The sequence below is a fragment of the Entelurus aequoreus genome, linkage group LG01, assembly GCF_033978785.1.
Source record: "Entelurus aequoreus isolate RoL-2023_Sb linkage group LG01, RoL_Eaeq_v1.1, whole genome shotgun sequence".
Classification (NCBI taxonomy): domain Eukaryota; kingdom Metazoa; phylum Chordata; class Actinopteri; order Syngnathiformes; family Syngnathidae; genus Entelurus; species Entelurus aequoreus.
In genome coordinates, this window is record NC_084731.1 from 93,250,693 (window position 1) to 93,277,468 (window position 26,776).

The following is a 26,776-nucleotide window of genomic DNA, read 5'->3' on the forward strand; positions in this document are numbered from 1 at the left end:
GGAACGTAGTACAATTGTCCTGGGCTGCAATACCTGTCGACTCCATGTGCCACAGATGTGAAGCAGTTATCAGAAACCGTGGTTATGCAACTAAATTATAGTTAATAATTCTAAGGAAAGTTGAACCTGCAAGCCTTTCTTAGTTTATACAGTACATTTGAGTTTTATAAAGAAAGATGTCAACACTGCTATTTTTTTGTTTTATATTTCTTGACTTTCTGTAAAATATTGTCAAATTGAATTACTTTTTTCCGATTTTCTGGCTTTGAAATAGAATGTGCAGTCTCCCCAATGCATTTGTGTTCATTAAAATACAATTTTTTTGAAGAATTTTGAGGTTTACACACCTTTTTAAACACACTGCTATTATTATGAACATAACTGTATAATCAGACTCCTCCGAATCGTCAAATATTTTGACTATTTAAAGACAGCTCTGATTTAATGCATTATAAAAAGTTGCAACTGTGTTTGACTAACAATGCTTTGTCTTCTTTCATCCCTCCATGCTACCCCAGTTGCTATAGGTTACCTTGCAGGACGCCCAGACGTGCCTGCCTGTCTGGCTTTTACTACAGCCACCAAGTCTGCCAGTGCATTCCCAACTATATGAAACCTGAGTGGAATTAGCCAATCACAGAAGAGCAGGCGTGAACGTCTGCAGGGAGAGAGAGCCCTCCATGGGTGCTAAACCTTGGGAAACTTGTGGCCTGATACAAGAACGCGACAAGGAGGTGGAGCAAACAAATGAACACTTATTGGATTACAACACACCTAACAATGCTTCCGGACACTGGGAAAATGTTTTGTCCCTTGGGAGGATGGAGTAAGATCAGTGAAAAGAGGAGGAAATGAGATATGGGTCTCACAGTGTCCATGCACGGTTTCTCGTCCTGGAGAAGTGTCAGGAGGGCATACAGGACCAATCTGCTTTCCCGGCCAGTGTCGACGCCTGCTGTAACGTGCTGGAGCAAGCACGCCCTCAACGCACTCCTTGAAATGGAAAGTGGAAGAACATAATGACAGAGCAGACTGAAGATGAAATGAGCTCAAGGCAACTATGCTGCGAGCTGTGAGATGGAAGCATTTTGACTTAGACCAGATATGACACTGCCGCCTGAGCATGAACATGACAGTACCAAGATTCCGTCACTTTGTAGTCTATAAACTGTCCATCTCAGTTATAATCTCATACTTAGTCACTACAAACAGGTATATCCGTTATACTCTTAATTTAAATGCTCCTAAGCAATATTACATGTAAATATCCAATTTCTCCATATTTAAAACACTGCCATTTACAAGATGGAAGTATCCATAGTTGTAAAATACTGTATTTAAATGCAACACAACTCAAGTTGTTTTAATAATTCCCCTAAACTGAATGTTTGTTGCTGCCAACACACTAAATGGTTGGGCTTAAGTCTACCACAAAACTTTAATGATGCTTGGTATGCTAGTACTTAATATTTGAAGGTATGAGATGTTTTGAAGTACTTTTTTTTTCAATTAAATGATCTACTGAGAATATGTCTGGACATTGTTTATAATCATTTTAACAAAAGAATCACCCCCCATTTAGAATTTGCAATTACACAAGACAAACTGGCACGCAGAGACACGCAGTCTGTGTGAGCCTGAGGCTACACATAGTGGTCCGTTTTCCGCTTTTCATTGAAGCCGCCTAATAAACAAAAAGGGCCACAAGAAATTCACTGTAAGTTAGCTGTAATGGAAACCTTGAGAGCATTAGTACAATGTGAAATAGGTTTTATTTTCTCTCCAAGAACAAATATAAACCAAGTTTCAACAGTCCCTTGTATAAGCAATTGAAACTCTAATATTTACAATATAGAAAATAAAATAAATACAACCCGTTTCCGGCAAACAGTTAAAACTGTGGTACTTTGTGACTGCAATGTATCTTTTCATTGATGGAAGGCAAGACAGACAAGAGGGACATTTTTCCAACTTGGTCAGGCTTGTTAAAACAAAACGACAAAAGTCAATGTGATTTTTATGAAATGACCTGATCAGTGGAGCACATCCTACAAAAACAGAGCAAACAGTCTCTTATGTTTCAGCTGAGCGGTTGAATGCACGCTGACCCCTAGTGGCCGCATCAAGATTTAAGTGATCTGAGCATAAATTAAAACCTTAAAATGAAAGCCTACCACAGCAATTTAGACTCAATCTAAGCAATGCATTTATTTGTATAATGTTAAAATAGTGTAACCTTGCAGTTAATGAGAAGAGTGCAAAATGGGAAAGCGTGTTTTATGGCTTACTGATGAAGAAAAGAGTATCCTTTGTGGCAGTTATGTCATTGCTGTCAAAAGTCCAGTACTGACCCAGGTGAAGCATCTGGAATCAGTGGTGTGGTTCCAGAGCAGGCACTTCAGTACAAGATGTTCTGCAAAAACTGACTGGAGTTCTGTTTTGTAGGCCTTTAAAGGGCTGGCTATTTTCCAACGTACAAAAATGTGTCACCACCTAGCAAGTCCAAGTCCTTATGAGGCTTGACGAATCACAATCCAACCACCGTTCGTAGAGGTCCACGGTCAGTTCCGTCTGTGCCAGTCAGTTCTGCAGCCACTCTCTTAATCAAGTCAGATAATTCAACTATTCCCTGCAACACAAAAATTACAAATATAAAGTCTAATTGACTAAGATAGTTTGGTTTAACCGAAAATGCAGAAAACCGGCATTTGCTTAAGAAAATTGTGATAAAACATACCCATATTGTTCATTTATAACAAATGTCACACTCACCCTCGTCATCAGAGTCGAAGCCAAAGAGGCTGGAGCAGCGTTGGAGTTTGAGATGACTCTGTAGCTCCTTTGCACTGCTGTATGTAGTGAAGCAGTTGGCACACCGCTGTCTCTGCGGCACATCGGTGACCCTATTCTTTACTGGCAAAGTGGTCATATCAGACGAATGGATGAACGACACACCCTGCCTTCGTTTCGGCATAGTGATAAACTTCTCGTCCAGATAGGCCGTGGGAGGTGCTCGCATGTGCTTCTTTCCATACTCTGCCAAAGTGTCTATGCAAAGCGTGGACATTTCGTCCTCGGTTGGTTTTAGAAAGTGATGGTGCTTGCTTCCAGCACACTCAGGTGTTTTGTTTACATGTTCCTGTCCACCAGCACAGCTCTTCAGTGGGTCAGCCTTCACTTCAGTTTTAGACTCAGTGGCTAATTGTGTGGAAATGTTTTGGACTAAATGTGGATGTTCTCTCTGAGCAGTTTTTGTTTTACTTTCTTTCTTAAGTGCCTTGATAACTTTGTTTCTCTTAATCTGGACATCCTTTGAACTGTTGTTCTTTTTGGAGGCCGAAAGTGAATGTTGTGGTTTTTTAGCATGAACATTTGTCATGGTAGAACTGGTGCTTTCACTGGTCGCAACTAAGGGCTCTTCCTTTGACTTTCTTTTCAAATTGAGACGGGTTGTTCCATCAACTTTCTTTTCACCACCCTTCTTCCGAATAAGTTTTCCTTCTGAAGACTGTGATTTCTTTTTTTTAATGGCAGTGTGCTTTTGATTGCCTGATTTAGCAGTGGCTGGAGGACAATCAGCAGGACTATCTTGGCTTGAAAGTGTTTTCTCTTCGTTTCCGTGGTCATCACCAGAAGTCCCGGCAACATCAACTGCAGCATCAACTTTTGGGACAACAAATGTTGATTTGGCAACTGGGATTTTCGACTCTATGCAAAGACTTGTCTTTGTTGTAAGCTTTTGCTTCTTTGCCTTGCTTGCACCTGAAGAGTCAGTGGCTTTTGAAGCACAAAGCTTCTTCAAATTATGCAGAATTAATTTGTGTGATTTCTCAGTGGGGGATACTGAATTCTGAGCTGCCACAGTTGAGTCTTTGTCTGATGACTTATTTTGTTCAACACGATTGCTCTTAGTGTCCTCACTCAAAGATTTTTTGGACACTGACTTAAGGTGCGAGATTTCTGTCGTTGTCTTACTGGCATCTTGGAAATGCTTTTCTTTAATTTCTAACTTGCTGCTAACTCCAACAACAAGGCAGGTTAGGGGAATCTGAGGGGTTTTGTCCTTTGGACTTTCAATGTTTTTGCCCGCAGTCTTGTTTTCATCATGTGTTGCTTTCGCTGACTTTGGTGGACGCCCTCTTTTTCTGGGGGCTATTGTATTCACACTGACCTCTTTTTTTCTGAGTCTTTGTCTCAGTTTGTCCCTATGTCCAGGGAATGGTGATTTTAGGGTATTCGCCACTATCGGGTTAGCCTTTGTTGTCCGCCATTTCCTTACCCTCAAATTGAGACGATAATTGGCTGCTGATGTGGTGCTTGCCTTGTTGGAGAGATTTTTTAAAACATTTGAATCCTTAGATTCTTTCCTCACTTTCAGCTGCTGTTTTACCACAAACACTTTAGCATTGGGAGGAGGAACATTGACATGTTTTCCCGTTGTGTTATGAGATGCATGCCCCCTTAATTTACGCGTGGCCTCTTTCAAAGTTTCTTCCGTAGTCACGGTTGCAGCATTTGGTTTATCACCATCTATTTGTTTCACCTTTGTGCTGTTAGGCTTGTTTTCCGTTTGCAGGTCCACGCTTTTTATTGGCTTGGTGCGTTTGGAAGCATAGTGCTCTCTTTCGTGAAGGTTCAGTGCCCATAGACAAATAAATAGTTCAGAACAACCGGGAAAGCAGCACACTGCCTGCAGTGGACTGTGCTTTCTGGTATGGCGCCTCATTTCCATTCCGCTTTTGAATCTGGCAGAACAACCCAGATGAAGACAAGGATGCCGAGGACAAAGCCGATGTCTTTCCACATGATGCTGAAAATGTTCAAAACTCCATAAAACCCTCATACATATACTGCATTTATTGTTTGCGACTTGGAATGACAGCTCTAGAGGTTTGATGTCACCGTAGTGATGCTCCAGAGCATGGTAGAGGAGTGCAACGCGTTTTTTAGAAAGATCTGTAGACCAATTGCATCCATCTGCTGGACAATGAAGTTTCTCTAAAGGCTCCTCTTTTTTCTTTTGCTTTATTTTCCCCGTGTCCTTAATTCTATTATTTTTAGAACATTCCAGATGTTTTCTCTTTTGAACTGATGGCACCAAGGAACCACAAGTGTCTGGCATATCATGGTTTCCCTTGCGCTCACCTGCTTTGTCTTTCTTGACTTGTGGTGAAAGTGGCTGCATTTCTTCAGTTTTTAAAGTTGCCTGTTTGATTTGGTCATTTTGGCTCTTTTTGTCAAGGTATCCATTTGACCTGTGGGCAGGAGATTTGCTTGCTGTGCGTGTGTCGTTTTGTTTGTGTTTTTGTGTAGACAGACCGTCGCCTGGTTTTGTCATTGATCGCAAGCTTCTGGATTCTGATAAACGTCCTACTGGTTGGATGACCGTTTTGCTACAGACAGGAGGCTTCCTCAGTGTCCTACTACTGTGATTGCCCGATGTCCTGTTGGGAGCTTTAGCTTTGGCAGAGCTCTTGGGCGCAGATAAATCTTTGGTCTCGGACACACGCTCTTGTTCAGCTTTGTTAATGGCACACTCTTTACTTCTTTTTAGCTTTTCAATATGATCAGACAGGTGCATCATTGCCAGGAGGTCATCTTTGAACATAGTTCCACAAAACATACACTCATCCTTACGGAAATGGAACATTGCGTGAACAACTACACGTCTGCCCTTGAAATCCTTCTGGCAAAATGTACAGCAGTACTCCAAGCTGGATTCCTCCGATTCCACTTCTTCAAAGTCCTCATCATCACCACCATCATCTTCAACAGTGACTGAGCTTTTCTCTTCTTTACATTGCATAGATGCAGAGGGTGCTGGTTCTGGCACAGTTCGACTGGAGGTATTGGGGACATTGTGTTTATTTTGAAGCACTGACATTGATACCTCGATGGGAGCTGCTGTTGTCTTTTTATGATTCTCTGTGTCTTGAAGAGGTGTAACAAGGGGAAACTGGGTGTCCATCTCTGTTCTTAAGGTAGATATGTCATTTAGATTGTTAGAATGCGTGTGAGTTGCGTCCCTCTGAACATCTTTGGCCTCAATACATTTTTGGCCATTTTCAGAATGTGAATGAAGTGACTTTAACTGTTGTTCCCCATCTATGCTTATAAGAGCTTCTCCACCTCCAGTGCTTGGAACACTGATTATACTGGAAACCGGTAAGATCTGTTCAGTTCCTTTAACCGGACTGCTTTGTGGATTAAATGTCTGAGAAAGCTCAGTGCAAGCTTGGGTTGGCTGCTGAGTAGCTCTGTCTTTTGCTGGGCTTTGTGAAGCAAAAGTCACCTTCATCTCAACAGAAGGTTCTTCATACAGTTCTTGGGATGTAGCCATGGTGTGTGGGATTGTATCTGTGCTTTGAGAGGGAGTAGTAGTACATAAAAATATTGATTCTGTTATTTCGACAGATTTCTGAGAAGGAACCACTTCTTTATTTTCCCCATTTTCTGTGAGCTCTTTTGCTGACAATTTGTTTTGTGATGTTAGGGGTTCCAAACTTGTGACACCCCTTGTATCAGCATTATCTTCTTCACAAAGCCCTCTCTGTGGTTCTTTCGGCGGACTACCATGCACAGAGGAGCGTGTAATTGTTGATACGGATCCATGAATATTTGACCCATTACCTTTTCCTTTTTGCCCCTGTGCATAACAGTGTAACTGTTGCACAAACATAGCTAAATCCCTTGCTCTGAGGATGACCTCTTTGCCATGCAACACTTTCACTGGTTGTGACGTGTCAGGTATCTTTACTGTAGGTTTATAATAAAGCATCTGAGGGTAGCCTTTCTGTCTATTGCAAGTATCTTCATTGAAGGTTCCCATCAGCTCATTGTCTGGTAGGGAAAGCTCCAGGATTACTTGTGGAGCAGAAGATGGTTTAACTGAGTCTGGATGTAATTCCCGCTGATGCATGATACAAGAGTTTACAGAAACTTTGGGTTTTGAATTATTTTTGAGCTGACCAGATTCAGGTTTTCTTAAAGCAGATGACTGGTTTTGTTTTTTACGCTTTGACTCTTGCAAAGTAGCAGAGTCTTCCAGTAACCATTTGGGTTTTTGAATTATCCGTTTTGGGGGATTTTTGTCAGATAGTCGGGTAGCTCGTCTTAGTTGACCATTGGCGACGTCAGGTATCCTGTCCAGCTGCCAAAATGAACGTCTCAAAGGTTGAGATGATGTTCTCTTGGTATATTGTGGGCCGTGGTTACCCTTCTTTTTCACAGCGCTGTCATCAGTCAATCGGCCAAACTTCAGTCTTTTGGATGCCTCTTCGGTGCTACCTTCTTTATGGTTGCGTTTATTTGTTGTTGTTTTGTCATCTCGCTCTCCTATTATGGTGCTGGAAAACTCTTTGGAACAATAGTTTGTGATCCATTTTTCCTCCACAATTTCTTCTAGGGCAGCATCAACCACCTTCTTACTCATCAGCTTTAAACAATTGGTCCGCAAAGTAATGAGGTTCCAAAACTCAGGGTCAAAGTAAAGGTCCTTCTTCAACACCTGTGTGAACAACAAACACATATTGACCATTATTGTTATACTAGAATGTGGAGATGGTAATAGTAAAGGTTTAAACCAAATTTGCAAGTTTTATATATCTAACAGATCTACCTGAAGGGTTTCAAAGCGGATCTGATTACTGACAGGGCTGTGCTCAACAGGGTACTCCTGGTCTGGAAGCATATAGTGCAAATACACCATTTTGTAAGCCTCCAGGCTACGCTCCGTAAAGAAGACGAGGAGCGCACACGCCCGACAAACTTCAAGATCGTTGTGAAGCAGGCCAGCAATTGTTTTATAGATCAGAGACTTGGTGACGGCATCACACGGTAGGCAAGACTTCAAAGCATTTGCACAAAGCTCCACACAAAACTGGATGCCATCTTCGCCCAGCTAGCAAGACAAACACAAAGGGCTGTAAAACATTCAAGTATATCAAAAGATCTCAACTTTTTTGATCTTGATAAAATGACGATACAGTTTGATCTGCTCCATTCTCACCTCTTGCAGTACTACTCTGATGAAGGGGAAGACTGAGTTGACATTGGTGGCGCAAAACATTAGCTGACGACTTTCTTCAAACAAAGCTTGCTTGGAAGTATTCAGTCGAGTGTGGAGTTTGCTCCACACAAAAACGAGCTCACTGCACAGGGACAAAAGTGGTTGACTTGAAAATAATGCTTCATGTGAATACAATTTTAATAGCAAAGAAGCTATTTCAAAAGTTCCCACCACATATAGTACAAGTCTCCCCGGCAGAGCTTTTGAGAGAGAAACATCTGGCACAGTGCGAGCAGCAGCTCATTTGATTCCTCGTACTCCAAATTACAGATGATGTGCACTGCATCTTTACTGCTGAGGTCAGCCAGCTGAAAGAAAGATAATTCAACTTAGAATCAGTACAACCGATATGGAATGGATATTTAGCCTACAATTGACATTTTGATTATACCGCGATAATGTATGTGGATGGCACAATGTCGCAATGACCAGCAAAACTGAGAGGCTGCAAAAAGCCTATCTAATAAGTAAACAATACACTTTGCAGACTAGCTAACAAGATGAGCTGGTGAAAAAGACCAGTGAAACTTCAATGATTTTGAGTGTGTTTGGCAACAATTCTGGCAAAGAGTGGTTGTATGACCAATTTTTTCACCACCTCAAAACGAAATCCCTGAATACGAGAAATGTTGTATCATTTAAGCAAAAATAACACTTAATGCCTTCTGAACTTTTTATTGTTTATGCCATGGCACTATGGGTAATAAACTTTTAAACCAGAAATGTTTTCTTTGGTAGACATACAGGTTTGTACAGCACACAATTTATGTTTTTATTTGAAGTACATGCATACTACACTTGAATTGTCTTTATTCAAATGTGCCATACCTCCTACTTACAGGAGTATCGTTTATCAACGAAACTCAAGTTTTTCCAGTTCTCTTGTATCTTGGGTGTCGTATCAGAATTAATGACAAAACCTAGCTGCTTGTATGAATCAATCAATCAAAGTTTATTAATATAGCCCTAAATCACAAGTGTCTCAAAGGGCTGCACAAGTCACAACGACATCCTCGGCTCAGATCCCACACCAAGGCAAGGAAAAACTCAACCCAGTGGGCTACAATGAGAAACCTTGTAGTGCCTTTTGAAATAGTTTGTATTAATGGACCAAAACCCCAAACTTAAAACTTTTTACTTTCTGACTCTCGTGTAGTCAAACCTTGTTTATTATGGTAATATGGATGAGAAAATTACCATATTGTACAAACAGACAATCTTTCCCATAATCCATAGTATTGAATCTAAAATCTCCGATACAAGTGCTTTGTTACAGTCTTTTGGCATGTTTACTTGCGCAAAGCTGAATAGCGAGTTAGCAGCTAAATGTCCTAAATTAAGCAAACAAGGTTGGTCTTTTCTTCCATTTTAGTCAATTCATTTATAAAAAAGTAAACATGGTAGACTATAGGCTACTACAAGCTGCACAACAACTAAGCACAACAGCACACAAGCTCGACAGATATACATAATGTGCCCTTAATTGAACAAGTTTGCAGTCTAAAACACGACTTTTGTCAATAAAAACAAGTATCAAACAATTATAGTTGCGTATTACTAACGGATGAAGTCTCCAAGGCAGAAGCCTATTAGAAAATATCCAGTAACAAATATATCATTCAATATAGTGCTACTTAAACGTAATTTAAGATTGTGGCCACTAGGTGTCGCCAAAACAATTGCCACTCCACTTCAGCATTAAGACAGTGTAGGTCTTTTCTAGAAGTTAGTAACAAACCTACCATTGTTCTTCACTTGATCAAGCCTTTTCTACCATTCCACACTACAAAAGTGTGTATAATTTGTGCGTATATCGTATCAGATCAATATCGGTGTCAGCCAATACTCAAGGCTACAATATAGGTATTGTATCAGAAGAGAAACAGTTCTATTGGGACACTCCTAATGTGAATCCATTTCATCTGTTCCAGACATTCAAAAATCTAAACTAAAATAAAAAAATGTATTGAATAAATATAGTTTTACGTGGAGAAAAGGCAAAAAACAAGTGACGAAAGAAAGCAATCAGTTAAAAATAAGTGTTACTTTTCCCTTTATTGAAGGGTTGATTAAGACGGTGAGGCGCAGAAGGGGAGAAAGGGAGAGTAGATAAATAGATAGATAGATAGATAGATAGATAGATAGATAGATAGATAGATAGATAGATAGATAGATAGATAGATAGATAGATGGATAGATAGTACTTTATTAATTGTTTGGAGGGTTTTTTTCTGATAAGGACTTTAGGTATCAAGAACTTCACTCTCTTTGCAACATTAGCTTCCTTTTAGAGATGTCCGATAACGGCTTTTTTGCCGATATGCGATATTCCGATATTGTCCAACTCTTAATTACCGATTCCGATATCAACCGATACAATATATAGTCGTGGAATTAACACATTATTATGCCTAATTTTGTTGTGATGCCCCGCTGAATGCATTAAACAATGTAACAAGGTTTTCCAAAATAAATCAACTCAAGTTATGGAAAAAAATGCCAACATGGCACTGCCATATTTATTATTGAAGTCACAAAGTGCATTAATTTTTTGAACATGCCTCAAAACAGCAGCTTGGAATTTGGGACATGCGGGACATGCATGGTAGGGGTAGGGGTTAGCGGGGGGTGTATGTTGTAGCGTCCCGGAAGAGTTAGTGCTGCAAGGGGTTCTGGGTATTTGTTTTGTTGTGTTACCGTGCGGATGTTCTCCCGAAATGTGTTTTTCATTCTTGTTTGGTGTGGGTTCACAGTGTGGCGCATATTTGTAACAGTGTTAAAGTTGTTTATACGGACACCCTCAGTGTGACCTGTATGGCTGTTGACCAAGTATGCTTTGCATTCACTTGTGTGTGTGAAAAGCCGTAGATATTATTTGACTGGGCCGGCAAGCAAAGGCAGTGCCTTTAAGGTTTATTGGCGCTCTGTACTTCTCCCTACGTCCGTGTACACAGCGGTGTTTTAAAAAGTCATAAATTTTACTTTTTGAAATCGATACCGATAATTTTGAAACAGATACCGATAATTTCCGATATTACATTTTAAAGCATTCATCCACATTTCTACTTCCTTTCATTTTTTTCTATCCTCACTAGGATGGAAATCATTTTGTGGACTTTTCGCCAGTCCATCCTTGCGAGACCAGCCACGAGCTAAGAGTTATTTATTGAATTTAATAGTGTTTCTTACAGTATTTATCAAAGTGCTACTAGCACTTACAACTTTCTTTGGCCCCATGGTGGCTTATTTTGCAGTCATACTCTTGAAAACAGAACCGAGGCCGAATCACCAATGCATGTGATTTTTTTTTGTGGGTACACAATTCTGCACAATGATACACAGAATGCGATATTGTATCTGCATTTCCTTGTATTACATTTGTCTGCAACATTAGGTTGTAGAATTACAATTTTGAGTTTTAAGAAAATTCTTAAAACTACATCTTTTTTCCCCTCAAACGTTTTGGCTTTCCTCCGGGCCTATGTCATATCTAAATATCAAGATAAGGCCAACATTGCTTATTTGTGGTAAGAACTAACACAATACAAACTATGCACACCACAAATTGACAACATTTTTTGCACCCACCTCTTCACGCAGTCGATCGTGCTGCGATGACTTGTAAAGCCATGTGAGGTAGACCTTAAGGAAGAACGAGTGTTGCCCTGCTGTCGGATGTCGAATACAATACTTAGCCAGGGCTAAAGCCTCTGTGACCCGTTCACAGGATAAAAGGTAGCGCACTCGTAGCTCAAAGAACACCGGGAGCTCAGAGCTGAGGCACGCATCCACTGAGGAAAAGCAAAATCACAAGAGAGGAATGAGGTCAGTACTGTACATACTCCAAGCAAGATTTCTGTGAATTTGAATCATTAAAGTTTAAAAAGGCACATTAATGAATTTTTTTTACACCAGGGACATCTAACAGGCAATAAAGAATGTAGTCGATGAAGCAAAGTGAGATGCACAACCACCACACTGCAGGCTGATAAAAAGGAAAACCGCTTTTGTAGTGCATTTTGTACAAAGGTAGATGGGGGGGAAAAAAATGTGATCATTTATACTTATTTGCGATGGTTGGATACAGTAATAAATATCACCCACCTTCATCCTGTGGTAAGTTGGACTCACTGAGTATTGCCTGCAAGGTTGTACTGGCCCAAGCGCCACCCGCCCGAACCAAACGGTCCACCTGAAGTAAGTGAGCATTCTGATACCTTGCGAGGGACAAATGAAATTCCTGAAAGAACCCCAAAACAATGTCAGGGATATACAGTTTATCAACTCAATTTGAATAAAAAAACAACAAATGCAAGAATTACACTGTTATATGCTTTTTAAACACAAGATACTTTAATCCTTTTATGTAATGCATTTTACTGATCTCGTGCACAAATCCACATCATTATTTTCTATTCACCTGGAATGTACTACGGAAGCATTTCAGTGGCTCTTGGGGGAAGTCTTTTTCATCAAAGAAAAGCAGCAACTCAAACACACTCCTGTGAGGAGAAAAACATTTATGAAATGTGATAAAGCTCATGATTTTGGATTATTTTGGATTTTCTATGGTCAATTGGAGTCAAAGAGGTCAATCGGGGTTTTTGCTGCCTAGTTTAATCATCTATGAGTGATATCAGCCAGTACCAATACTGATACCAATCACTGCAAATATTAAAAATGTATTTATGGTGAATGCTATTGACAGTTTAACACTATCGACACAATATCTAAATTAGTTCTAAATGTTTGTTTATTATCAGGCATGTGAGCACCCTTTGAGAAAAAAAAAAAGAGGAACATTTCTATTGGCACGAAATGCGGCCACGCAAGCCCTGTAAGACAATTTTGAAAATCAAGACAACATTTCCTGCAATTGGGTACATTTTTATACTGTATTTTACCTTTACATTTTTCTCATCTACCAAACTCTTTTGGCTGTCTCTTTGACACTTACATGTCCCATGTAATGTACCACAGATGGTGTTTTTAATAGATAATTGACTAAGATTATTATCACTGAAAATGTCATGTAAAATTCTGTACAATGCATGCAAAGCACTCAGAAAACGTTTCCCATTTGGCAAGTCTATCCTATAACCACGAGCCCCTCGGGTAATATATTTCCGGTGACCTGTGTTTACATCCGTCACATCAAAAATATACCTTCCCGTTGGTTACTGATAAATGCTCTAGAAGAGGCCTATTCAACTGGCGGCCTGCAGGCCACATCCGGCCCGCCAAAGCTTTTCATTTGGCCCGCCAAACATCACCCAAATAGGCTTGATGAAACCATTAAAACTAGGGTTCATCATGTATGCGGTACTCCCGCCACCCCGCAGAAGGCAACAGCGATGCAAATGTGTCACAATGAAGCAGCAGTGGGGTGAGTAGAAAAAGACTCCTCATTAAACCCTGGGGGAAAAAAATCACTGAAAATGAATTGCAAAAATCGGACTTTAAACTACAACTTGACATCAAAATATGAACGTTCTACTCTCAGAGGGTGCTCTAGTCATTGTTTTCTGGCGGACATTTTAAGAGACGGACACACTGTTCCAGACAAGCAGCAACAATGGTACCGTAGAAATCCACACGCGTAAGCTTCATCACACAACTAGGTCAAACATTTGTAAGTAGATATTGTGCATAAAGGTAATTAGTTTGTTTTGTATGGAAATTGCTGACTTTGTGATGTATTTTGTATTCATGGTCATGTTGTTATTTGTCTGAGAGTAATGATCAAAGCTAGTTTAATACATGTAGCGCTACATTTGACCAGAAGGGGGCGAGAACACTAATTGTGATAAGTAACATACAGTGTGTGCCATGTTAAGTGTGTGAATGTTGTGTAATTTCTACATGTGTAAACATTTGTAGTATATTGTGTGAATATATTACCACTTAACATATTTTATTTGTGTGAAATACACAATGGACATTATACTTGTGTATTGCGTTTGTAGTGCTTTAAGTACATTATGCTTGTTTAAGGTACTTTTTTGAAACCTTTATTTTGTTAGTGCAGACAGACTAAATTGGCGACTTAAGGCTTAAAAAAAAAAAAGAGCGTGAGACTGCCTCGCAAGTTGCAACTGCTGTTTGTTTGCATATTGTTTTTACCACCATGAATAATGTGGTTCACAACAACACACGGAGCTTAGTTGTGTTGTGGGTAGGGATGTCCGATAATGGCTTTTTGCCAATATCCGATATTCCGATATTGTCCAACTCTTTAATTACTGATACCGATATCAACCGATACCGATATCAACCGATATATGCAGTCGTGGAATTAACACATTATTATGCCTAATTTGGACAACCATGTATGGTGAAGATAAGGTACTTTTTAAAAAAATAAAATAAAATAAGATAACTTAATTAAAAACATTTTCTTGAATAAAAAAGAAAGTAAAACAATATAAAAACAGTTACATAGAAACTCGTATTTAATGAAAATGAGTAAAATTAACTGTTAAAGGTTAGTACTATTAGTGGACACAATCATGTGTGCTTACAGACTGTATCCCTTGCAGACTGTATTGATATATATTGATATATAATGTAGGAACCAGAATATTGATAACAGAAAGAAATGGGGGGAGGGAGGTTTTTTGGGTTGGTGCACTAATTGTAAGTGTATCTTGTGTTTTTTATGTTGATTTAATTTTTTTAAAAAAATTTAAAAAACGATACCGATAATAAAAAAAACGATACCGATAATTTCCGATATTACATTTTAACGCATTTATCCCTAGTTGTGGGTTGTGGGTGTATGAAATGATTTTTCTGGCTTTAGCTTTGTAGTTTAGTCGCTGTTTCAAGATGGGGCGGTTGAGTGTATCAGTGATGAATGATGGGGCGGTTGAGTGTATCGGTGATGAATGAGAGGTATCAAGAGTATTGTTATTTTTCCAAAGAAATGTTCCTTCGCCTCACAATGACAGCATTTTACTCACATGTATGTAAATTTTCCTGATATTATGTGTTTAACAACGGATTCCGTTCTATTGGCCAATTATGTGACTCCGTCCGCGGTTACGTAAATGCGGAAATCACATGCCTTAATTCTTTTATTGAGTTTAGTGATTACTGATTAGACATTATCACTGTGTCAAATAAAAAGTAGCCACCATGGTGACAAACTAAACTTCAAGTAGACGTGCTCTTTTTTCCACTCATTCGCTCCTCATCCGTTAACCCTCGGCCCATTAACCATTTTTCCCTCGATTATTATACTTTCATGATCGTGAGAAGCCGTAATCGAAATCAAAATTGTATTATTGTCCAGCCCTAAAAAAACTAGAAAATGCAGTTTATTTGCCCGAATGCAAATTATCATATTTATTAGAGCGGATCCACACTTTATGGAGACACATCATTAAATGGTGGGGAAGGTCTGGGCGATCATATGATCGTGACCTTTGATCGCAATTCATTTGAGTTTGATCCCGGTCATCAGCTGTTAGCATATTTACTCGATCAAATATAGCAACAATTTTAGAAGGAACTGCAGCAGTAAACTGTAGGGGAGCAAAGATGCTAGGTATAATCCTGCACTATCTACTGCAGCTAACCAGTAATCCTGGCCCGAATGCGGACTTGCAGGCACTCAGAAAACGTCTACTGCAATGGCCCCGACTGGGGGAATCAACACACCCACTAATTTAATCAGAAAAGGCATTTTTACATCTAAATATTTTTAATCAGACTTTATGTGTCTGCAAATATTCCACTCCTCTGTATAGAGTGTACACTTGTTTTATCGCACTGTATGGAATGGCCTCAATCTCGTTACCCTGCGTAATGACAATAAAGCTGATTCTGATTCTGAAAACATGTACTAAAAAAACGTGTCCCTGCTGTTGGAGTAACAAGCACAATAGTACTGGTAAAAAAAAGAAACTCTGCAGACAGACATTTTGTGTTCTTTTTCCATCCATCCATTTTCTACCGCTCGTCCCTCTCAGGGTCGCGGGGGGTGCTGGAGCCTATCCCAGCTGCACTTGGGCGGAAAGTGGGGTACACCCTGGACAAGTCGCCACCTCATCGCAGGGCCAACATAGATAGACAACAGTCACACACTAGGGCCAATTTAGTGTTACCAGTCCACCTATTGATTGATTGATTGAGAGTTTTATTAGTAGGTTGCACAGTGAAGTACATATTCCGTACAATTGACCACTAAATGGTAAGACCTGAATAAGTTTTTGAACTTGTTTAAGTCGGGGTCCACTTAAATTGATTCATGATACAGATATATACTATCAGATATATACTATCATCATAATACAGTCATCACACAAGATAATCACATTGAATTACTTACATTATTTACAATCCGGGGTTTTGGGGTGCATTTTGTTTGTGGATAAAAAAATACATTTTGTTCCTGACATAATCATTAAACTTCTTTTATGTGTTGGTACACGATAGTTTACAGTACCTCAAATTCAAACTGCACTTTAAAATATGTCCATTATAATAGGGCTGGGCGATATATCAAGTTTGTAAGACATATCGATATATTTTTAAACAAGATATGAATTAAGAATATATTAGGGATGTCCTATAATGGCTTTTTGCCGATATCCGATATTCCAATATTGTCCAACTCTTTAATTACAGATACCGATATCAACCGATACCAATATCAACCGATATATGCAGTCGTGGAATTAACACATTATTATGCCTAATTTGGACAACCAGGTATGGTGAAGATAAGGTACTTTTTAAAAAAATTAGTAAAATAAGATAAATAAATTAAAAACATTTTCTTGAATAAAAAAGAAAGTACAACAATATAAAAAGTTACATAGAAACTAGTAATGAATGAAAATGAGTAAAATTAACTGTTAAAGGTTAGTACTATTAGTGGACCAGCAGCACGCACAATCATGTGTGCTTACGGACTGTATCCCTTGCAGACTGTATTGATATATATTGATATATAATGTAGGAACCAGAATATTAATAACAGAAAGAAACAACCCTTTTGTGTGTATGAGTGTAGGGGCGGCATGGCGTAGTGGGTAGAGCGCCCGTGTCAGAAACCTGAGGGTTGCAGGTTCGCTCCCCGCCTCTTACCATGCCGTTGTGTCCTTGGGCAGGACACTTCACCCTTGCCCCCGGTGCCGCTCACACCGGTGAATGAATGATAGGTGGTGGTCGGAGGGGCCGTAGGCGCAAATTGGCAGCCACGCTTCAGTCAGTCTACCCCAGGGCAGCTGTGGCTACGAAAGTAGCTTACCACCACCAGGTGTGAATGAATGATGGGTTTTTAACATGTAAAGCGACTTTGGGTACTTAGAAAAGCGCTATATAAATCCCAGGTATTATTATTATTATTATTAAATGGGGGAGGGAGGTTTTTTGGGTTGGTGCACTAATTGTAAGTGTATCTTGTGTTTTTTATGTTGATTTAATTTAAAAAAAAATAAAATAAAAAAAATAATAAAAACATAAAAACATACCGATAAAAAAACAGATACCGATAATTTCCGATATTACATTTTAACGCATATATCGGCCGATAATATCGGCCTGCCGATATTATCGGTCTGGCATTCTGCATCTTCCTTTTCACAATACCCCACAGATTTTCTATGGGGCTAAGGTCAGGGGAGTTGGCGGGCCAATTTAGAACAGAAATACCATGGTCCGTAAACCAGGCACGGGTAGATTTTGCGCTGTGTGCAGGCGCCAAGTCCTGTTGGAACTTGAAATCTCCATCTCCATAGAGCAGGTCAGCAGCAGGAAGCAGGAAGTGCTCTAAAACTTGCTGGTAGACGGCTGCGTTGACCCTGGATCTCAGGAAACAGAGTGGACCGACACCAGCAGATGACATGGCACCCCAAACCATCACTGATGGTGGAAACTTTACACTAGACTTCAGGCAACGTGGATCCTGTGCCTCTCCTGTCTTCCTCAAGACTCTGGGACCTCGATTTCCAAAGGAAATGCAAAATTTGCTTTCGTCAGAAAACATGACTTTGGACCACTCAGCAGCAGTCCAGCTCTTTTTTCCAGGGTCAACGCAGCCGTCTACCAGCAAGTTTTAGAGCACTTCATGCTTCCTGCTGCTGACCTGCTCTATGGAGATGGAGATTTCAAGTTCCAACAGGACTTGGCGCCTGCACACAGCGCAAAATCTACCCGTGCCTGGTTTACGGACCATGGTATTTCTGTTCTAAATTGGCCCGCCAACTCCCCTGACCTTAGCCCCATAGAAAATCTGTGGGGTATTGTGAAAAGGAAGATGCAGAATGCCAGACCCAAAAACGCAGAAGAGTTGAAGGCCACTATCAGAGCAACCTGGGCTCTCATAACACCTGACTCCATGCCACGCCGCATTAACGCAGTAATTGAGGCAAAAGGAGCTCCAACCAAGTATTGAGTATTGTACAAGCTCATATTTTTCATTTTCATACTTTTCAGTTGGCCAACATTTCTAAAAATCCCTTTTTTGTATTAGCCTTAAGTAATATTCTAATTTTGTGACACACGGAATTTTGGATTTTCATTTGTTGCCACTTCAAATCATCAAAATTAAATGAAATAAACATTTGAATGCATCGGTCTGTGTGCAATGAATAAATATAATGTACAAGTTACACCTTTTGAATGCAATTACTGAAATAAATCAAGTTTTTCAAAATATTCTAATTTACTGGCTTTTACCTGTATATATTATTTATTTCACGTTAAAATGACCAAACGCCGCTTATTTGTTGTGTTCCTTGTTCTCCCCCGCTCCTCACTCCCTCTCATACCATGAATTGATTAACGTGGACTTAAACAGGTTGAAAAACTTTAGTGGTCAATTGTACGGAATATGTACTGCACTGTGCAATCTACTAATAAAAGTTTCAATCAATCAAACTCTCATTGGCTACTAAACCCCTCCCCTTCCTCCTTCCAAGACTTGCTTGCACTATAAGAACATCCATGATTGGTTGGTTGGTTACTATGATGAGTCACGATTGGTTGAGATTAGGCCAATCAGAGGCAAGATAGGGCGTGTCATGAAACCAGGAAGGGAAATCATAACAGACATCCCAAATGATGACGAGAGAGTCGTAGGAGAGAAGAGTAATTTATATATTAAAAAACTAGTGGAAGATGGCAGAGGAATTGTCTTCTTTAGATTGTATTTTTAGCGATGTAGACCACGTCCAGGAAACCCACAATGCGTCTACTTGGCCACATTTGGACAAATGTATGCGTCTGGATAAAACATTCATTTGAGTTGCACGATTGCACCAAGAAAAATTCCTAGTTTGTGAACCCGTTCTCAAACAAAAACTATTCTGATTCTGAGTTGTTTACCATGTAAGCCCAAATCCAAACTGTTCTCCAGTTGCCAAGTCGGGCATATTTCGCACGAGAAATGCTGCCAAAAATGTATTATTTGCACAGCTATGTTATTTATTTTACGTAGAAAGATTATTTTTCTATGATATTTATGTCATGTAATTCTGTGCTACTTAAACAGTTTATTTTATGTTAAAGTTAAAGTTAAAGTACCAATGATTGTCACGCACACACTAAGTGTGGCGAAATTATTCTCTGCATTTGACCCATCACCCTTGATCACCCCCTGGGAGGTGAGGGGAGCAGTGAGCAGCAGCGGTGGCCGCGCCCGGTGCTGTTAATACCCATCTTGACTAACTGGGTTAATAAAAGTGCCACTGACTGTTTACAGTATAGTTGTCATTCACTTCAATTTCAGTGAATCTCGCTCAAAAATGAATATCTTTATATGTATACTTTCACCGGAAAATATATTGAGATATATATTGAATATTGAGTTTAAGTAAAAATATATCGAAATATACTGTTATGTCCATATCGCCCAGCCCTACATTATAAGATACAAAATTAGATTTTTAAAAATTCCGCAATGTGGGTCACCACTTGCTGTTTGCCACATCACTGGTGAAAGCACTAATGTATACAAGTAATAAAAGAACACCAAAAATAATTTACCATTTGAAAGTGTTGTTTAGTAAATGTTAACTTAAAATAAAAGTATTATGGTACTCAGTACACCAATGACACTTTGTTTACTGCAAAATGTTTGTGATGACAAGCAAAAAACTAAAGAACTTTTGGAGGAAAATACATTGTCCTCTTTACCAAAACGTACCGAAAAAAAGCAAAACAGTGGCTCTACAACCAGGTCCGGACCGTAGCGTGGGTTACCTTTACTGTTGCACCTCTAGTAAACACAAATATAGATATGAACAAAATGACAGTTGTCAGCAGTTAACATGTATGACCGCAATCAAACATGGTGGAAATGTCTGTTACTGCGGTAGTAAACAGTAGGGATGCGGTACTCTGTATAATCCTGCACGAGACAACCCACTTTAATTAAAAAACAATTTAAAAAATGGTGATATTAATCAAGATCCAATGATATGAAAATATTAATTGTAGGGTTGTAACGGTATGTGTATTTGTATTGAACCGTTTCGGTACGGGGGTTTCGGTTCGGTGCACTGAACGAGTTTCCACACGGACATATTAAGTAGCGTACTGCACGTTGTGTAAACAATACTCAAAATGCCGGACATTTGAGGCATTTAAGAAACTCCGCTCGGACAGCCCCGCAAAAGAGGACATGTCCGGTGAAAAGAGGACGTATGGTCAGTCTATCCTAGCCCGGTCACCCGGGCGGAGTTTCTTAAATGCCTCAAATGTCCGGCATTTTGAGTTAGAACGTACATTGTATTAACAATGTACGTTCAGGGTTAAGAAGGGGTTAAAACAAAACAAATTGTGTGCGCAGCAGCATTCGTGAGGGAGGGGGAGAGACAGAGAGAGTGATTTTATGATAAACACGCTTGCGTCGCCAGGCTCTGCTTTTTATCCATAGATTTATCAGATTTAATTTTTTATTATCGATAGCAGGTGTATCAAAAGTGTGCCCCGCAGGCCATTTGCGGCCCACAGCTAATGTTTTAAAGGCCCACGGCACATTCTAAAAATACTATTAAAATAAACAAAAACATAACAAAAGTGAAATAAAAAAGCTTAAAGGTTAAATGTAATTTAGAAAAAGTTACATTGTTGACTAATAAAACAAAGCTGTTTTTTTTCTTTCAAACTGTCATTGCTCAAAACATAATATTGAATCAAAATCAATGTTATTATTAATTATTGACCTATCTAAGGTTCCGATTACTTCACATCAAATATTCCACTAAGAAAAATATTTTTGGTTGAAGATTTTGCAAATTTGGTAAATAAATAACCAAAAAATTTATATTTTGTTGTTTTCTTACTGTACCGAAAATGAACCGAACCATGACCTCTAAACCGAGATACGTACCGAACCGAAATTTTTGTGTACCGTTACACCCCTAATTAATTGTGATAATTTTTTTGCCAATCGCCCAGCCCTATGCTGGGGACCAAAAACAAATAGAGTGTCGGCAGGAGAGGATCAGTGTTTGCGACTGGCATTGAAAATATAAGTCACCGTTCACATACTTTTTCAAGAATAGATCAATTGGCTCATCTCTAAGTGCAACGAGTTGGGAAGTCGAAGCAGTATTGGAGCAATGGAATACCAAACGAGTTGACCAAAGTTGACATGTAAAGAAAGGCGCCTGGTTTGAGGATGACCATGTACTTACAAGGCCAAACTACTGAGTGTGCGAAGCACGTGATCGCAGCTTGATGTGAAGGAGCACGAGGCTCGAGCGAAGTGGCACAGAGCCTTCTCAAGGATCCTGAGCCGAGGGAGTGGCATCTGCCAGCGAGAGACATTCTCTTCCACCAGCTGCATGGAGATAGAACAAAACAAAAAGGGTGTTGAGAAATACCACAACAGTAGATGGGTGTCTGCATATAAAATATGTGCTTTGTGAGGTCAATATAACATTGAGCTTAGGGCTGGGCGATATATCGAATATACTCGACATATCGTGGGTTTGTCTCTGTGCGATGTAGAAGAATACTATTTTGTGAGTATTCGAGTATACGTTCTCACGCAGCTGCTTTTAGCTGCGGGCATTACACTACAGGCCTTACACTACAGGCCTGGCAATACGAGAGAGAGAAGGTGCAAATCTGGTAATAAATGGAGGAAGAATTAAGGTAACAAATGGAGGAAGAACAATTAATTCCCAAGTAAAACAGCAGTCCATCGTCTGGCGGTGGTTTGGCTTCAAGCGGGATGATGTTAAACAGACAACCGTAATATGTAAATTATGCTGCAAAAGCGTTGCTACACTAGCAGCACTACTAATTCATACTATCATTTGAAAAGTCACCCGCTAGAGAATAAGTACTTGAAACTCCGCAAGTCAACATCTCCGGTCGGTGCCACACCTAACAAAATGCCGAAGCAACCAGCACTGACCCAATTGAGCCTGGGGTCTTCCATTTCCAGATAAACACCGTATGAAAAAAATAGTCAAAAACAGGAGATAACGTCCGCAGTAACCTACCACATAGCGAAGGCCATACACAATTTGATTTCCTATTATGCAGCTCATTTTTATTTGACAGTTTTTGAAATATCTTGTCTGACATCATGCACAAAAGTGCACTTTATTTGTTTTAAAATATTGTAGTGGCGTTCTGTACAAAAAGTGCACTTTAATTTTTAAGTTTTGATATGTCATCTTAGTGACATCATGCACAAATAGCTCGTTTTAAAATGTCTCTGACAATCTTGCACTTTCTGTTTTGAAATGACATGAATGTTTGTGCCACTGCTTAATAACTGTTTAATAAACACCGTTTTGGTAAATTGACTTAGTTGTGATTTCACTCTCTGCATGAAAGTTTAAAATGAGCATATATTAATGCAGTATGAACAAGAATGTTTTAATGTAGACACATAGAATCATCATACTGGTGCGATTATATGCATCCATCCATCCATCCATTTTCTACCGCTTATTCCCTTCGAGGGCGCTGGATTCTATCTCAGCAGCATTCGCGCGGAAGGCGGGGTACACCCTGGACAAGTCGCCACCTCATCACAGGGCCAACACAGATAGACAGACAACATTCACACTCTAGGGCCAATTTAGTGTTGCCAATCAACCTATATTAAAGGCCTACTGAAAGCCACTACTACCGACCACGCAGTTTATATATCAATGATGAAATCTTAACATTGCAACACATGCCAATACGGCCGGGTTAACTTATAAAGTGCAATTTTATATTTCCCAGGGAACTTCCGGTTGAAAACGTCTATGTATGATGACGTTTGCGCGTGACGTCAATGGTTGAAACGAAAGTATTCGGACACATTGTATCACAATACAAACAGCTCTGTTTTCGTCGCAAAATTCCACAGTATTCTGGACATCTGTGTTGGTGAATCTTTTGCAATTTTTTTAATGAACAATGGAGACTGCAAAGAAGAAAGCTGTAGGTGGGATCGGTGTATTAGCGGCTGGCTGCAGCAACACAACCAGGAGGACTTTGAGTTGGGTAGCAGACGCGCTATCCGACGCTAGCCGCCGACCGCATCGATGATCGGGAGAAGTCCTTCGTCGCACCGTCGATCGCTGGAACGCAGGTGAGCACGGGTGTTGATGAGCAGATGAGGGATGGAGTAGGTGGAGCGCTAATGTTTTTATCATAGCTCTGACGAGGTCCCGTAGCTAAGTTAGCTTCAATGGCGTCGTTAGCAACAGCATTGCAAGGCTTCGACAGGCGGCACAGCATTAACCGTGTAGTTACAGGTCCAGTGTTTGGTTCGGTGTCTCCTGATAGTAGTATTGTTGATCTTCTGTCTATCCTTCCAGTCAGGGGCTTATTTATTTTGTTTCTATCTGCATTTAAGCACGATGCTATCACGTTAGCTCCGTAGCTAAAGTGCTTCACCGATGTATTGTCGTGGAGATAAAAGTCACTGTGAATGTCCATTTTGCGTTCTCGACTCATTTTCAAGAGGATATAGTATCCGAGGTGGTTAAAAATACAAATCCGTGATCCACAATAGAAAAAGGAGAAAGTGTGGAATCCAATGAGCCCTTTTACCTAAGTTACGGTCAGAGCAAAAAAAGATACGTCCTGCACTGCACTCTAGTCCTTCACTCTCCATTCCTCATCCACGAATCTTTCATCCTCGCTCGAATTAATGGGGTAATCGTCGCTTTCTCGGTCCGAATCGCTCTCGCTGCTGGTGTAAACAATGGGGAAATGTGAGGAGCCCTTCAACCTGCGACGTCACGCTACTTCCGGTACAGGCAAGGCTATTTTTATCAGCGACCAAAAGTTGCGAACTTTATCGTCGATGTTCTCTACTAAATCCTTTCAGCAAATATATGGCAATATCACGAAATGATCAAATATGACACATAGAATGGATCTGCTATCCCTGTTTGAATTTTAAAAAATCATTTCAGTAGGCCTTTAAGTGTTAATTCAAGGCTAAGGCAAAATATCGAGATATATATCATGTATGTGGCATGGCCTAAAAATATTGAGATATTAATAAGAGGCCATATCGCCCAGCCCTAATTGAGCTTTCATTTTTTTAAATAATGATTCTAAAAAGGAACAAGCGGCTGCTACACGAAATGGCAAGAAGCACAGATGTCAACTCGAGTTGATTGAACTTTTTATTATGCAGCAAGGTAAGAGTTCAGCAGTCATTACACTTCTCCCTGTGACGTCGATAAATAGATAGAAAATTAAATATGATTACAGCCATTATTGCGAGTGTAATGGATCAATGAATCAATGACTTGGCCAGATTTCAAAGTTTGACTAAAGATGACTATTTTTTTTTTGTGATAATGCCAATGACTAATTCATAATCAACCAGCACTTTTGACACATTGCAGTTTAATCGTCACCAAATTAAATCCGCAAACACAGTCCAAATGCAAAAAGAGTGTCAATTATTGAGCAAGCTAAACATCAAGTCTTACGAAGTTTGTTAGTAAATTCGTGCTAGCTTGCTCAGGGCGAGCAGCAGTATTAGCACGCTAGCTGTTTTAAAGCAGCCATTACCGGAACAGTCGTTAACATGTATTATGCGAGTTAACACGCACTCCTTTTGAAATTATATTATTTTATAAACGTGCTAAATACTCATTAGCAGCAGCGAATGCTAACAAACATAGCGGTTGAAGCTAGCCTTCCAGTTCTGGGGGAGGGGAGGAAGCTAACATTATTGCTAACACCATCGACAACACGAAGAACGTCGTCTCCAGCGCCCTACCTCACAATAGTCGAGGCAGAATCTTTTGCTGTTCCCCCGCAGCTCATCACTTGAGTACTGACATATTAATGTCTGTAACTGTTTCTCTAAGCCCTGCGCCTCAACCACACTGCCCTCCTCCGCCATACTGGCTGCCTAGCCTCCCTCGTAGCAGCCAGCCACACAACAAACACACACATGCATTAAGACACTGCAACGGAAACCGCCGCGCTTCATTCTCTCAGCGGCGTGCGCCGCCGTCGGTTCAGCCAGGCGGATACACGTGATTTCCACACATGCCGCTGAGCGGTAGCCACACTATGACAAATCGAGCGCTTCTGCAATTGACCTGTTAACAGTTTTGGAAGATTGGTGCTTACCAATCATTTTAAAATGATATAATTATGAAATATCAAGGTATACTGAACATTCTGAGAACCAATTTTTGTATCGGTTTTAAGTTGTATTTCATTTTGTATGTAGGAGTGGCTGAATTTACCAAAATATAGGTATTATTGATACTAAAGGAGGTGGCTCCGCTTCTTTTTTCTTTTTTTTTTTTACAAATATATTTTAGTTGTTGTTTTGTTGTTGATAATGTTATATGTACACGTTTTGTACTGTTTACAACATCAAGGAATAAGAGGGCTGTTGGGACCAAAAAATAAATACAATTTTGAAAGAAAACCAATTGTTTTGCTCATGTTTATTTTTTGCACAACAATTGTATGTAATAAAGGGATTAGGTAAATAATGACATTGTTTTTTGATATTGCTACATTATAATATAAGTTTGCCAAGAATATGTATCTGTTTATATTTTATTTTATTTCTGATTATTATTATTATTATTATTATTTATTTTTTGTTTATTTAATTGATGTATTTGTAGATATTACTTTGTTTTTTTTTATGTTTCTTTCTTTTGGGGGGTGGTTTGGTTGGGATACAAACAAAAAATATTTTGACATTTAGGGCAGACAACAGATATATGATGTATGTGAATATGATGTAACGACTTAGACTTAGACTTAGACAAACTTTAATGATCTACAAGGGAAATTGTTCAACACAGTAGCTCAGTTACAATGATGGAAAGTGTAAGGATGGAAAGGACAATGCAGGTATAAATAGACTAATATAGCGATAAAAAAATAAAATAAATCTAACATATATACGAATATATACATAATATGTGTACAGAATAATATATATACGGATATATGATATTATGTCTATAACAGTGGTTCTCAACCTGGGTTCGATCGAACCCTAGGGGTTCAGTGAGTCGGGCTCAGGGTTTCGGCGGAGGTCAAGACACACCCGACTCATCGTGTAAATAAAAACGGCGTATTACGGATACGGCAACAGCAGAAGTCAGACTGATTTGCAGGTGTGTAATTTGTTGTGAGTTTATGCACTGTGTTGGTTTTGTTGTTTGAACAAGGTGATGTTCATGCACGGTTCATTTTGTGCACCAGTAAAAAAACATGGTAACACTTTAGTATGGGGAACATATTCAG

At 39.6% G+C, this 26,776-nt stretch overlaps 2 protein-coding genes and 1 long non-coding RNA gene across 7 annotated transcripts in view; 1 reads left to right on the plus strand and 2 right to left on the minus strand.

Annotated features, from left to right (window-relative positions):
- Window positions 1-1,010, minus strand: part of LOC133659344 (uncharacterized) — an 11,041-nt gene extending 10,031 nt beyond the window's left edge. The window contains exon 1 of the long non-coding RNA XR_009827624.1: window positions 870-1,010. This is a non-coding gene — a long non-coding RNA (uncharacterized LOC133659344). The remainder of the gene's footprint in view (window positions 1-869) is intronic.
- LOC133659310 (vascular endothelial growth factor C-like) overlaps window positions 1-1,521 on the plus strand; it is a 50,980-nt gene extending 49,459 nt beyond the window's left edge. For all 5 annotated transcript variants that reach the window (XM_062062059.1, XM_062062072.1, XM_062062080.1 and 2 more), the window contains one exon: window positions 519-1,521. In XM_062062059.1, the coding sequence (XP_061918043.1) occupies window positions 519-630 (112 nt within the window). In that variant the 3' untranslated portion in view covers window positions 631-1,521. The remainder of the gene's footprint in view (window positions 1-518) is intronic.
- Window positions 1,522-1,753: 232 nt separating this feature from the next.
- Window positions 1,754-25,552, minus strand: LOC133659351 (uncharacterized). The gene is made up of 10 exons (XM_062062112.1): window positions 25,275-25,552; window positions 21,718-21,863; window positions 12,489-12,570; window positions 12,173-12,308; window positions 11,657-11,859; window positions 8,240-8,376; window positions 8,009-8,150; window positions 7,619-7,900; window positions 2,773-7,507; window positions 1,754-2,629 (listed from the first exon to the last, which is right to left on the minus strand). Exons 1-10 carry the CDS (start codon window positions 25,398-25,400, stop codon window positions 2,619-2,621), a joined length of 6,000 nt encoding a protein of 1,999 aa, XP_061918096.1. The 5' UTR covers window positions 25,401-25,552; the 3' UTR covers window positions 1,754-2,618.
- Between the last annotated feature and the right edge of the window lie 1,224 nt (window positions 25,553-26,776).